The sequence below is a fragment of the Ovis canadensis genome, chromosome 2 (genome assembly GCF_042477335.2).
Source record: "Ovis canadensis isolate MfBH-ARS-UI-01 breed Bighorn chromosome 2, ARS-UI_OviCan_v2, whole genome shotgun sequence".
Classification (NCBI taxonomy): Eukaryota; Metazoa; Chordata; class Mammalia; order Artiodactyla; family Bovidae; genus Ovis; species Ovis canadensis.
This window is the reverse complement of record NC_091246.1, coordinates 230,226,692-230,240,436: the sequence shown is the minus strand read 5'-3', so window position 1 is coordinate 230,240,436 and position 13,745 is coordinate 230,226,692. Positions and strand designations below refer to the sequence as shown.

Here is a 13,745-nt window from a genome sequence, read left to right as displayed (position 1 = left end):
CACACACTTCTTTATAAATCTTACTGTAGAGTTGACCAACACCAAGTGGGAGGTAGCTGTCAAGTCATTGCTAGAGGGAGTTTGGAACAGGGCAAATCAACATAATTGACTACCAATCCCCCCACCATGCCCCTTTCTCCTTCAACATTTTAATAGAAAGTTGGTAAAAACCACAACACCTGAGTAGTTCAGGGGAGTAGTTTGTGACTTTTTGTATGCAAAACTTGCTGGGTTTTTTTTTTTCCCCTAATTGAGAAATCACTTTTTTTTTTTCTGCCCCATTTTCTTTATTTCAAGCCACAGGTCTACTTAGAGGGTCATGAAGCAAGTGGCTTATAAATAAAATCAGAGTCTATGAATAGTGTCAGCACATTAAGAGACAGAATCACTGAATTCCTCCTTAGGTCAAGATCTTTGGGATCCAGGAGTTGGTATTATTTATGGCACACCTGAGAGGTACCTGGCTCCGATTAACATTACCATGCTACTCACTACAAAAAAGCCCAAGGGTAGACTACTGAAGATGCCAGTGTCACCATTTTCTGAAGACTTAGTAGCCCAATCCATGGACTTCATCACAGCTTTCTTCCATGTGGAATAACGAATTTCGCTCTCCTTGGCGTTGATCTGAGGTTCAAACCGCTCCATTGTGACAGCTGACAAATCCTCAGGCTCAAGACTCCACACGCCGACCCCTTCTGCAGCCCCTGCTGCCATGGCAGCTCCCAAGGCAGTTGTTTCCGGCATCGAGGGCTTCACTACCGGGATATACAGAATGTCGGCTTGCAGTTGCATCAAAATTTTGTTGTTGGTCATCCCTCCGTCCACCTGCAAGTGACTGAGTGGAATTCCACAGTCGCGGTTCATGGCGTCCAGAATTTCTCGGGTTTGGAAACAAACAGCTTCTAGTGCAGCAAAAGCAATATGGCATTTATTGGTGAATTGAGTGAGCCCACAGATGATCCCTCTGGCACTGGGCTCCCAATAAGGGGCATATAGGCCTGAAAAGGCTGGGACGAAATAGCAACCATAGGAGGTACCTACTTCTTTAGCAAGTTTTTCAATTTCCTCTGAGGTCTTTATAATTCCAAGATTGTCCCTTAGCCAGCGAACAACAGCACCGGCTATAGCTACCGAACCTTCTAGCGCGTAATATACTGGTTTGTCTCTGCCGAGCTTGTAAGCCACTGTGGTCAGAAGGCCATGTTCAGAAAATACACATTTATGGCCTGTATTGCATAGTAAGAAACAGCCTGTCCCATACGTGTTTTTGGCTTGTCCATCCTGGAAGCACAGTTGTCCCACCAATGCAGCAGACTGGTCCCCCAGACACCCCGATATGGGCACACCTTCCAAAGTCCCAGCTTTCATTAGGCCATAGATCTCAGAAGAACTCCGGATATTTGGAAGAATTTTCATTGGAACTGCAAAAAACTCACAGAGCTCTTTATCCCATTCCAAAGAGTGAATGTTGAAAAGCATCGTCCTGCTTGCATTTGTTACATCTGTACAATGGACACCGCCATGGGCTCCTCCTGTCAAGCTCCAAATAAGCCATGAGTCAATGGTCCCAAAAAGCGCTCTATCTTCCTCAACTGCCTTTTGAACTTTTCTCACGTTGTCAAGAAGCCAACGAAGTTTCACTGCGCTGAAGTAAGTGCTCAGTGGAAGGCCCGTCTTGGTCTTGACAAAGTTGTTATTTACTGGAATGCTTTTACTAAGACTCTCAACGGTAGACTGGGTTCTCAGATCGAGCCACACCACAGCATTGTATAGAGGTTCTCCAGTTAATTTGTCCCAGACTACAGTGGTTTCCCTCTGGTTACTGACACCAATAGCTTTTATGTTGGAAATATCAATATTGAGCTGTCCAAGTTTCTCACACGTTTTCTCTATACACTCATACACGGACAGCAGGATTTCCTTAGGGTCTTGTTCCACCCATCCTTCTTTAGGAAACTCTTGTTTTATTTCCACTTGATGATGACTAAGTAGTTCGGCTGTTTTTGAATTGAAAACCAAAAAGCGCGTCGAGCTGGTGCCCTGGTCCACTGCTCCCACCAACGGCCCCAAAACTGCTTTCTTCGTGGCTGCCATGAAACTAGCTTCGGTCGGCGGGCGGGCGAACGCGTCCCGTTTCCCAGGTGACGGCGGCTGGTGGGGGAGGGGAGGACGGCGAGCCCAGAGGGCCAAGAGGCGCGCAGCCTCGGAACGCATTATCTGCGCCAAGCTTCTCGCCCCGCCCCTTCCACTTCTAGACTTCTTGCCTGGACCTCCCACCACTGCTACTGGGAATGTTATGAGTATACACCAAGTCACACATTCTGCAAAGCCCTTCACCAAACAGAGCGCATCGTAAAGCAACCCTGTGAAATTAGCTCATTTGTCAGTTAATGAAGGCCAGGGTCACAGTCAAGCAACGGGCAGAGTGACAATTCAGCTTTGTTTATAACGTAGAGAGGAGAGTCCTCCCTTCTTCAGTTGACCCAAACGTGGAACAAGTATTTATGCAGTACCTGCTTGGCACCAGGCATAGCCCTCGGTCCTGATAACCCAAAGGTGAATTAAGACAGGGTCGCTGAGACTGAGAATTCACACACATTCATTCATTGACCATTTATGGAAAGGCATCCAGGTGCTAAACACTAGGTGGGGTATGGGGATGGGCTGCATAAGAGGGGGTGAATAGAAAGGTCTCTGACTTCATAGGGCTCAGAGTCTAGTGAGAGAAACAAAAGAAACCAAATGTCTGCTAGTGCCCTGAAAGAGGCAAACAAGTTCTAGTGATGGAGGATGAACACCTAATTATTTTTTAAATAAATTTATTTATTTTAATTGAAGGCTAATTACTTTCCAATATTGTGGTGGTTTTTGCCATACATTGACATGAATCAGCCACCGGTGTGCATGTGTCTCCCATCCTGAACCCCCCTCCCACCTCCCTCCCCATCCCACCTCCCTCCACATCCCATCCCTCAGGGTTGTCCCAGTGCACAGGCTTTGAAGCCCTGTTTCATGCATTGGACTTGGACTGCTTCTTTCACATATGGTAATATGCATGTTTCAGTGCTATTTTCTCAAATCATCCCACCTTTGCCTTCTCCCACAGAGTCCAGAAGTCTGTTCTTTATATTCGTGTCTCTTTTGCTGTCTTGCATATAGTGTCGTGGTTACCATCTTTAACACCTAATTATTAATAGAAGAGATTGGAAGTAACAAGAGTGGAAGTAGGGAGACCCTAAGGAGGCTATTGTGAGAATAGAGGACGCTGGGTTGACTTACTGTGTTAGCAAATAGAGATGGATTGGACATAAGCTTGAGAGATATAAAGACTGATAGGTTAATTGGATTCACAATCTGTTGGTAGGCAAGACAAGCGGGATACCCAGAATTCGTATTCCTAGTCATTTGGAGTTCAGTCTCCTGAATTAGGCTCTTGTCACTTTCCCAGAGCCCTCAGCAGATAGAAAAGAACTATCATATCCCACCACAACTCATTTGAGCAAAGTAGGGACCCATGAAGGTCTATCACCACTTTAATTAGCAAATAACTCATTCATTCACTTGTTTAACATTCAACACACTTATTTTGTACATATTGTGTACATATTGTGTCCCAGGATATTGGAGCTAAATGTTTATTGGAGTTAAATGGTGAGAAAGTTTTAATTCATCAAGCTATTCAAAACAACTTTTCTGGATGAGTTTTTTTGATTTCTAGAAATAAAACTAATAGGAAAACATGAACCTTAGACATTATCTTTCTAAACTACACATTTTGTGGAATAGGCAGCTTAGGGCAGAGAGGCTGATTTGTCTATGGCACCCTAGCTAGTTACCAGCAAGGAGTAGACCAGATGTTTCTATGATTGCACTAAAACAGATGGGGAGAAGTGATGTCCTGTAGGATCATGGGTTTCAAGCTTTGACTTTAACAGGGTTTTTTTCTTTTAAATCTTCCAATAACTCCAATTTATAAAAGAAATCAAAGTGAATCTGCTCTTGTTGGAAATGAATGGGGACCCTGACTGCCACTTTGTCAGTATCTTCCTCCTTCCCAAGGTAACTATGTTTTTAGCAAAATGAAACTAATATGATCAAATAGTTATAGAACTGAAACCATTTGGTGTCATTTTGAGGGGCTCCAAAGAGTTCTAGTACCACAGTCCTTTATGTCTCAGTGCAGAAAGAATTCAGCGAGAGGCAAAGTGATGGATAAGATGGATATAGAGTAGGATGTTTGCGAGGCTTACAAGCAGGTAGGAGAGGAGGGGTGCCACACCCCCCAGAACTTACTGGGCTACAGTTTTATAATCAAAGGAGAGTGGGGAGGGGGAGAAGAACTTCTTTGTCTTTCTTGAGTAGGCATCATGCTTCCATCATCAGTTCCTACTCCAGGCTGAGAAGGGGAGTATTGTTGTCCCTACCTGTCAAGCTAGGTTCACAAATTATTGTTTTTAATATATACAGAGAATGTGTCCTAGCTTACTGAGCCCACTGGGCAGGATGTGGGTCTCATGCCACCGTTGTATTATTGTTTGGGGGCATATCTCTTGTTTCTCTTGCATGGTCTTGTTGTTAATCAGCTCTGCTTGATTTTGTACTTAAGCAAACCTGCTTTCTCTTTTCTTTCTTCTTTAATAATTGTATTTATTTATTTTTGGCTGTGCTAGGTCTCCATTGCTGTGAAGGCTTTTCCCTAGTTGCAGTGAGCGGGAGCTACTCTCTGGTCATGGTGTGCTGTCTTCTCATTTTTGTGGTTTCTCTTGTTGGGGAGTGCAGTCTTAGTTGCTCTGAGGCATGTGGGATCTTCCTGGACCAGGGATTCAACCCATGTCTCCTGCATTGGCCTTTGTATTCTTTTCTGCTGAGCCACCAAGGAAGCCCAAACCTACTTTCTTGAGTAATCATTAACTTAGAGGAGTCTCCCACACTCTTCCTGTTTTACAGTACCCAAATGGGATTAACTATTTAATCACCTACTTTGTCCCATTCAGAATCTCCAAGGGACTGGCAAAATGGGTTGAAAACCACTTTGTGCATGTGTGTGTGTGTGTGTGTGTGGTGGCGGTGGGGTGACAGTAGTGGGTCATTTAATATTTGGAGAAATACGCAGCTTAAACAGGGCTGCAGTTAAATAACTGTATGTGATGTTTCAACTTGACTCAGTGCTGACCAGGTTCTGTCATTGTCGTGCATGTGTGCTCAATCGTGTCTGACTCTTTGAGACCTTATGGACTGTAGTCTGCCAGGCTTCTGTGTCCAGGGGATTCTCAGGCAAGAATACTGGAGTGGGTTGCCATTTCCTTCTCCAGGGGATCTTCCTGACCCAGGGGTCTAACCTGCGTCTCTTGCATCTCCTGCACTGGCAGGAGGATTCTTTACCATTGAACCAGCATGTCCCCTGCTACTGGGTTACATGCTTCATATGCTGTGTTTGCTTTAAGCTTCATAACAGCTCTCCAGGGTAATACTAGTATCCCTTTTACCAGTAAAGAAAGTGAGGCTAGAGGTGAAACTAATTGTTCACCTAGTAGGTAGTAGAAGTGAGTTTTTGTTGTTTGAAAATGGGTTTGTCTGTTTCTAGAGCCTGAACAAAGACCTGCCATACTAGGCTCCTCCTCAAACGATATCACAAGGAAGGAAGGGAATGTTGTTGAAACCAAGGAATAAGTTACTGAAGAGCAAGTGGAAGAATGCAGAGGGCCAAATTTGTCATAGTTCGGGTTAGGGTTAGTTATTCATTCAGTCAATAGTTATTTGCCAGTCATATTCTATGTGCTTGGCATTGGGTATATATGAGTGAATAAAACATGCATAACTTTTGAGAGGGTAAGAGGCAGGAAGGCCAGGGGTTTCCAAATGGAGGAAATAGTCTGCAAGTGTCAGACATTTTATCTCTCTTAAGCGGCAGGAGGAAACAAACTAGCAATATTTTTTTTCCTTCTCTATACAAATTTAAAAGGAGGTTTCTCTTAAAATTCTGTGTTGTCATAATGATACCTGGTTTCACCTGAAGTTAACCAATGCCTTTAAATGTTTATCTTAAGCTATGCTAATGTACTATGCGTTTACCCCAAATTCTGTCTTCAGTTGGTTCCGCCTTTTGGGCTCAGAACCTACTTGATAAACCAGTATGTTATACTCCGATATTGTTCCTCTAATCTATGTAAATGAAACTATTTGTATGGTGATCTGCCCTTCTTCAAGATTCAAGTTAATCATTTTATGGCCCAAGATGAACCATTTGGAGCCAAGATTATCCCAAAATACATCTTATGGGTGAGGGGCCTGGTGCCATTCTAAGTTCTGAGACATTCCTTTCTTTCATTAACAGACTGCTGGTGACTATATAACATTCAGCTAAAGACTAGCAGGGGGGGTACTCTTTCTGCCCCCTTCTGATGCCTATGTCAGAAGCTTCCTCTATCTCCTTTATACTTTACTAAAACTTTGTTACACAAAAGCTCTGAGCAATCAAGCCTCGTCTCTGGCCCCGGATTGAATTCTTCTCCTCCGGGGGCCAAGAATCCCGGCATCGTAATTCAACAACAACCTTTCATCTTGGAGGCTCGTCCGGGATCCTTCAGGACAAGGTAAGGATGCTTAGAGCTCTAGTTCTTTGTTCTCTAGTGAACACGTTTTCTGCTGTGCTTTACTAACTCTACGGTGTGCTTGTGTGAATGAATGACATGCCCTGCGCGCAGCAAGTGAGGAGACCTGCTCTGCGGTTCCACGGTGATCTCATATGGCTTATGGCAAAAACCTGTCTGGGGTTTCTACCGACCTGCCAAGGCCAAGAGGCACCCAGTGCCTCTTTTGGGAACCGACCAGAAATGGGCAAAGCATGTGGACCGAACTCTCCTTTCTCGGTCAAACCTTTCGGTCTCTTTGACCATTTCATAACTCCTTAGAAATTAGAAGTACTAACCTAATCTATCAGATCATAGACTTTCAAGGGACTTGTGATCTATACTGTTACTGTGTACTGTGGCAAACTTGGATTGGTAGTCAAGAAAGCGCCTAGCCTCGCTAGGAATCGAAAGTTTGGAAGCTAGATGGAGCTTTAGCCCCAAGAACATCTCGGAGGTTAAAGGTTACTCAGATTGGGACTGCAGTGGGTTTTTTCCCTTTGGCAACGCTGGCTCTTAGTGGACCAGAGGAGGCTCTCATACTGGTGTGGTGATGCTTGAAGAGAACATCCCAGCGTTATGTTCATACCGGTCTTATTGTGTTCAGGAATATACTCAGGGTCGTGCACAGGCACTCAGGTGATGAATGTTTTCCCCAGCGGTCTTAGCTTGGGAGGCATTCCGGGGGGTTACTCTGATTGCACCCCGGGTGGCATCAGAGGCAAGCAAGGTTAAAGGTGAAGAGCTGGATGTCAGGTAGAGATGCTATCAGGTCTACCCCTGGTACATCCCCACCCCGTCTCGGTGGTAGAACCAAGAGGGTCGAGACGGCGCCTGCGTCGGTAAGGGACAGACAAAGTCCGATCAGGAAGGAAAAGCTTTTGGTGAAAAGTCTGTCTACACCCCTATCTACAGCAGGGAGGGACGCCTCCAGGAGAAAAATGGCGCTGATCGCTTTTTTCTCTCTTACAGATGGGAACTAACGATTCCAGCCTCACTCCTTTGAACTGCATCCTGAAAAACTGGGATAGATTCAATCCCAAGGGCTTAAAGAAGGCACACCTGGTCTTCCTATGCGATACTGCGTGGCCACGATAGGCGAACGCTGGCCAGTTGGAGGGTCTCTTAAGTATGATACTGTTTTACAATTAGACCGGTTCTGTAAGGAACAAGGGAAAAGCGGTTACTTATGGAGATGAATGGCTTGGTAATGAATCAGTAGGGAAGAGGGAGGACGAGCTAGCGGCCCTCCCCACTGGGAATCAGGTGGTCCCAATTATAGAACCAGACTGGGACTACGACACAGCTAAAGGAAGATGGGATCAGAGTCATTTTGTCAGATGTGTTCTTGAAGGACTCAGGCAAGCACGTTCTAAGCCTTTAAACAATAGCAAATTGGCAGACATAGAACAGGAGGAGAAGGAAGCTCCTGGTAAATTCCTAAATAGACTAAGAGAAGCTCTTCGCAGATTCACTGAGATTGATCCCAAAAATGAAAAAGAAAAAGTGATCTTAAAAGATAGATTTATCACTCAGTCGGCTCCAGATATCCACCATAAGCTACAAAAACGAGCGTTTGGACCAAATCAGTCTTTAGATACTGTTAAACTGGCTCAGACGGTCTATTACAGTAGGGAATATGAGGAAAAGAAAGAAAGGCAAAGAAAGACAAAGAAAAAGGCGGAAGCCTTCGCAATGGCTATGAAAAACGCTCTTAAGCAGCCGGAGAAAAATGCCCAGAGGGACCCAGGTGAAAAGGGATGGGCTTGCTATTACTGTGGAAAGGAGGGGCACCTCAAGTGGGATTGCCCTCAGGCAGCTAAGCCACCCCCGGCTCCATGTCCGGTCTGCAAAGGACCACACTGGAAGAGAGACTGCCCCCAGAGGCGTAGGTCTCTGGGGTCGGACTCTCAAGACAATCAGGACTAAAGGTGCCTGGGGGTCCCCACACAAGCTCCCATCCTAATTACACCTGAGGAACCCCAGGTATTAATAATTGTGGGGGGGGGGCCAGTCCATCGATTTCCTTTTAGATACTGGGGCAACTTACTCTGTGCTTGCTGAAGCCCCTGGCCCACTTTCTTCCCGATCCGCTTCCATAATGGGACTGTCTGGACGAGCCAAAAGGTATTATTTCAGTTATTCTTTATCTTGCAACTGGGATTCTGTGCTATTTTCACATGAGTTTCTGATCGTGCCAGAATCTCCCTCACCCTTTTGGGGAGGGATATACTGAGCGAGGTCCATGCCTCTGTTTTTATGAATATGGAGCCCTCCCTTTCTCTCCCTTTAGTTGAACAAAATGTAAATCCTAGAGTGTGGGCTGATGGAAAATCTGTGGGTTGAGCACAAAATGCTATTCCTGTAGTTGTCAAGCTCAAAGACCCGCACTTATTTCCACATAAGAAGCAGTATCCTCTGAAACCTGAGGTTAAAGAAGGGTTAAAATCCATCATTAAAACTTTAAAGGAAAAAGGACTATTAATTCCCTGTAACAGCCCTTGCAACACTCCTATTTTGGGTATAAAAAAATCAAATGGTAAATGGAGACTAGTTCAAGATTTACGTATAATAAATGAGGCTGTAGTTCTTTTACACCCCGTGGTGCCTAATCCTTACACTCTATTGTCTGAAATTCCTAAACGAGCCAAATATTTCTCAGTAATTGATTTAAAAGATGCCTTCTATTCAGTGCCTTTGGCAGAGAAAAGTCAATTTCTATTTGCCTTTGAAGACCCTAGCAGCCAGCTTCTCAGTTAACCTGGACAGTTTTGCCCCAGGGATTTCGTGACAGTCCTCACTTATTTGGACCAAGTTTGTCATGGGATCTACAAAACTTTAATAGCTCTGAAGCAGTGGTGTTACAATATGTAGATGTTATTTTGCTCTGTGCTGAGACAGAGGAAGCTTGTTCACGAGCCTCAGAAAATTTCTTAAACTTTCTGGCAGGCTGTGGTTACAAGGCATCAAGAGAAAAGGCTCAGCTTTGTCAACAATCAGTTAGATATCTGGGCTTAATCATATCAGAAGGGACTAGGGCCATAGGCCCTGAGAGAATTAAGCCTATACTAAATCATCCCCTACCTATGACTTTAAGACAATTGAGAGGATTTTTGGGAATCACAAGTTACTGTCGCATTTGGATTCCGGGTTATGGGAAACTTGCCCGGCCTTTATATAAACTTATAGCTGAAACTCAGCAGGCCCAAACTAACAAACTGGTTTGGTCACCAGAAACTCAAAAGGCTTTTAAGGTTCTTCACACTGCTCCTGCAAGCTCCAGCTCTGAGCGTGCCCACAGGGTCAAAATTTAATTTGTTTGTCACGGAAAAGAAAGGTATGGCCTGGGGAGTTTTGACACAACCCCGAGGGCCTCACCAGCAACCTATTGCTTATCTAAGCAGAAAATTAGATGTAATTTCACGTGGGTGGCCCCACTGCCTAAGAGTAATTGGGGCAGCGGCTTTATTAGCACCTGAAGCTTTAAAAATAATTAATGGATGAAACTTTACTGTACTGACTTTTCATGATGTGAGTGAAATCTTAAATTCTAAGGTTAATATTTGGATGACAGACAGTAGGCTTCTTAAATATCAGTCATTGTTGTTAGAAGGACCAGTAACTAAGCTTAAAGTTTGTGGAAATTTAAATTCTGCCACTTTCCTTCCTGAGAAGGAAAATGAAACACCTGATCAGGATTGTTCTCAATTCCTAACTTTAAACTATGCAGCTCGGGAAGATCTAATGGATACCCCATAGACAATCCTGACCTGGAAATATTTACAGATGGCAGTTCTTTTGTTCAGGATGGAAAGCGGAAAGCAGGTTATGCCGTGGTGACTGCTGAACAGGTTTTGGAAGCAAAATCTCTCCCCCGGGGAACCAGTGCTCAGTTAGTAGAGCTTGTGGCTCTGACCCGAGCTCTAGAGTTGAGCAAAGGGCAGTGGGTAAATATCTACATGGATTCTAAATATGCTTATTTGACTTTACATGCTCATGCTGCAATATGGAAAGAAAGACAGTTTAAAATAGCAACAGGTGAAACTATTAAGCATTTCAGAGAGAATGAGAGACTTTTAAATGCTATATATTGTCCTAAAAAAGTAGCTGTTAATGCACTGCAAAGGGCACAGCAGGGATGGGAGTAAAGTAGCCAAAGGTAATCAATCAGCTGGCTGACTGTCAAGCCAGAAAAGCAGCACTTTACGGAACCCCTTCACTGCAGAGGCCTTTGATCTGGACAGGTCCTGTGGAACAGGAAAAACCACAATATACTGAGGAAAAATTAGAAAAATATGAAAAAAGAGGAGCACAGATTACTGATAAAGGATGGTTACAGTCTGAGGATGGACGATTAATAATTCCTGAAAATGCTCAATGGAAAATTCTTAAGGGTTTTGTTAGGACCAGGGGCCAAGGTAGGCCTAAGTCTCCTTTACAGAGGGGCTGACTTATTGCCAAGGAGGAGCTGAGATCATCTTCCGCCGGTGCCAGGACTTGACCAATCAGTATACTCCCTGTAGCCTGGTTCAAGCTTATCAGGACAGGGACGAAAACCCCCCTGAGAAAGCCCGCGCGCGCGAAAATCTAGCCAATTAGGAGATGCTAAGGAACCCTTGCAACCAATCCGCCGCTGCCAACTCCCTGTCTTTGTCTTAACCCTATAAATACTGCTGTAATTCGGAGCTCGGGGCCCTTGTTCCACTCCACTGCGTTGGATGAAACTTGGGCCCTGGCTCGAGCTAGCAATAAATTCCCTTTTTTGCATTTGCATTGCTGTGGATGTCTTGTTCTCTCAGTTCTGGGGATTGGGACCTTGGGCATAACAGGTTTACATCAGAGTTTTCATTTGGGTGCAGAGAGTACTTACCAAATGGCTTCTCGTTTGTTTGAAGGTAAAAATGTAAAACTTTAAAAAATATTATCAACAGGTGTGAAGTTTGTCAGAAAAATAACCCAAAGACTGAAAAGCTAGCAAAATCTGGATTACAATGAAGTGGGAAGTACCCTGGAGAGGACTGGAAAATTGATTTCACTCATATGCCAAAAGCTAATGGATATTCTCGCTTACAAGTTTGGGTAGATACTTTTACTAGATGGACTGAGGCTTTTCCCTGCTGTAGTGAACAGGCTAAGGAGGTTATAACGATTTTAATCCATGAAATTATCCCCAGGTTTGGGCTGCCACAAAGCCTTCAGGGTGACAATGGCTCCGCCTTTAAAGCTGCTGTAACTCAGGGGGTATCTAAAGCTCTAGAAATAAAATATCACTTACACTGTTCCTGGAGACCCCAATCCTCAGGAAGAGTTGAAAAAGCTAATGACATTATCAAAAGACATCTGTGCAAATTAACTCAAGAGACGCAGGACAATTGGATTAAAGTCCTACCTATAGCTTTAATGAGGGCTATGAAGAAAGGAGGCACTGTCCTCCTTTGAATGTATTTATGGAAGGACTTTCTTACGCACAGACATTGTTATAGACCCTGAAGCCTTGGAATTAACTAGTTACGTAACCCAGCTCTCAGCTTTTCAACAGGCATTAACAAAACTCCTGACCCCGCCTCTGAGTCAAGCAAGCCTCTATTTGAGCCAGGAACTGAGGTCCTCATAAAAACTCTGGGATCTGGGGGCCCATCCCTCAAGCCCCTTTGGGAAGGCCCTTAACAGGTTATTCTTTCTTCTCCCACAGCTGTCAAAGTGCCAGGGATTGATTCGTGGGTACATCACACTCGAGTAAAGAGGTGGCACCCTGACCAAAACTAAGTGACATCTTTTTATGTCTTTATTTTCTATGCTCTGACTTTGTACTTTTCAGATGGGCCTGATAACCTATGTGAGCTTACTTCTGCTGACTCCAAATATCCTGAGTCTGCTGTTTGATCCTCAAGACAATGCCTTCCTGTTCTGGGCTCACTCCTACGCTGCATTCCACAACCGGTCTAACTGCTGGGTCTGTGGAACACTCCCCTCTTCATCAGTGGAAGGCTTCCCATGGTGGACATCTCCAATTCAAGGAAAAGACTTTAACCAAGTGTGTAAATACCTTTGACAACAATTACATGCGATGCCTCTTCTTCATCTGATGACATCTACCAACCCTAAAATGGACTGGTACAACACGTTGCACTTTCACTATAGATATAACGTGACTTTTAATTTTGATTTTAACTTGTTTTAATGACTATGTTGCCCTGCATCTGTAACTGTATAACTGGATTTGTTTCTAGCTGCATAAAAGCTTTCAAGTTACAAATGGTTGCTCAAACTCCTGCTACTGCTGCAGCTGCGTCCGACTACTATTTGGGGCCCCTGGATCAGATACCCTCAATATGAGGATTAGGAGAATATGTTGCCTCCCCAATTTAGGGACAACACCCCTTCTCAGCTCCGAAGCAGTTATGCAACGAAAACGACACCCCTTTTCCCTAGGCAACATAATTCTAAAAGAAAAGGGGGGAATGAGAGGGTAAGAGGCAGGAAGGCCAGGGGTCTCCAAATGGAGGAAATAGTCTGCAAGTGTCAGACATTTTATCTCTCTTAATCGGCAGGAGGAAACAAACTAGCAATATTTTTTTTCCTTCTCTATACAAATTTAAAAGGAGGTTTTGTTCCTCTAATCTATGTAAATGAAACTATTTGTATGGTGATCTGCCCTTCTTCAAGATTCAAGTTAATCATTTTATGGCCCAAGATGAACCATTTGGAGCCAAGATTATCCCAAAATACATCTTATGGGTGAGGGGCCTGGTGCCATTCTAAGTTTGAGACATTCCTTTCTTTCATTAACAGACTGCTGGTGACTATATAACATTCAGCTAAAGACTAGCGGGGGGGTGGGGGGGGGTACTCTTTCTGCCCCCTTCTGATGCCTATGTCAGAAGCTTCCTCTATCTCCTTTATACTTTACTAAAACTTTGTTACACAAAAGCTCTGAGCAATCAAGCCTCGTCTCTGGCCCCGGATTGAATTCTTCTCCTCCGGGGGCCAAGAATCCCGGCATCGTAATTCAACAACAACCTTTCACTTTTCAATAATTCAACAAAAATGTATAAAGCAGCTTTGCCACGGTAAATCCTGAGGTGGCCATTGTGTTGGAAATCAGCTGTCCAA

At 44.2% G+C, this 13,745-nt stretch overlaps 1 protein-coding gene across 1 annotated transcript; it reads right to left on the bottom strand.

Annotated features, from left to right (window-relative positions):
- Window positions 1–262: 262 nt before the first annotated feature.
- Window positions 263–2,110, bottom strand: LOC138432920 (glycerol kinase). The gene has a single exon (XM_070292233.1). The coding sequence runs from the start codon at window positions 2,095–2,097 to the stop codon at window positions 439–441; it is 1,659 nt and encodes a 552-aa protein (XP_070148334.1). The 5' UTR covers window positions 2,098–2,110; the 3' UTR covers window positions 263–438.
- Between the last annotated feature and the right edge of the window lie 11,635 nt (window positions 2,111–13,745).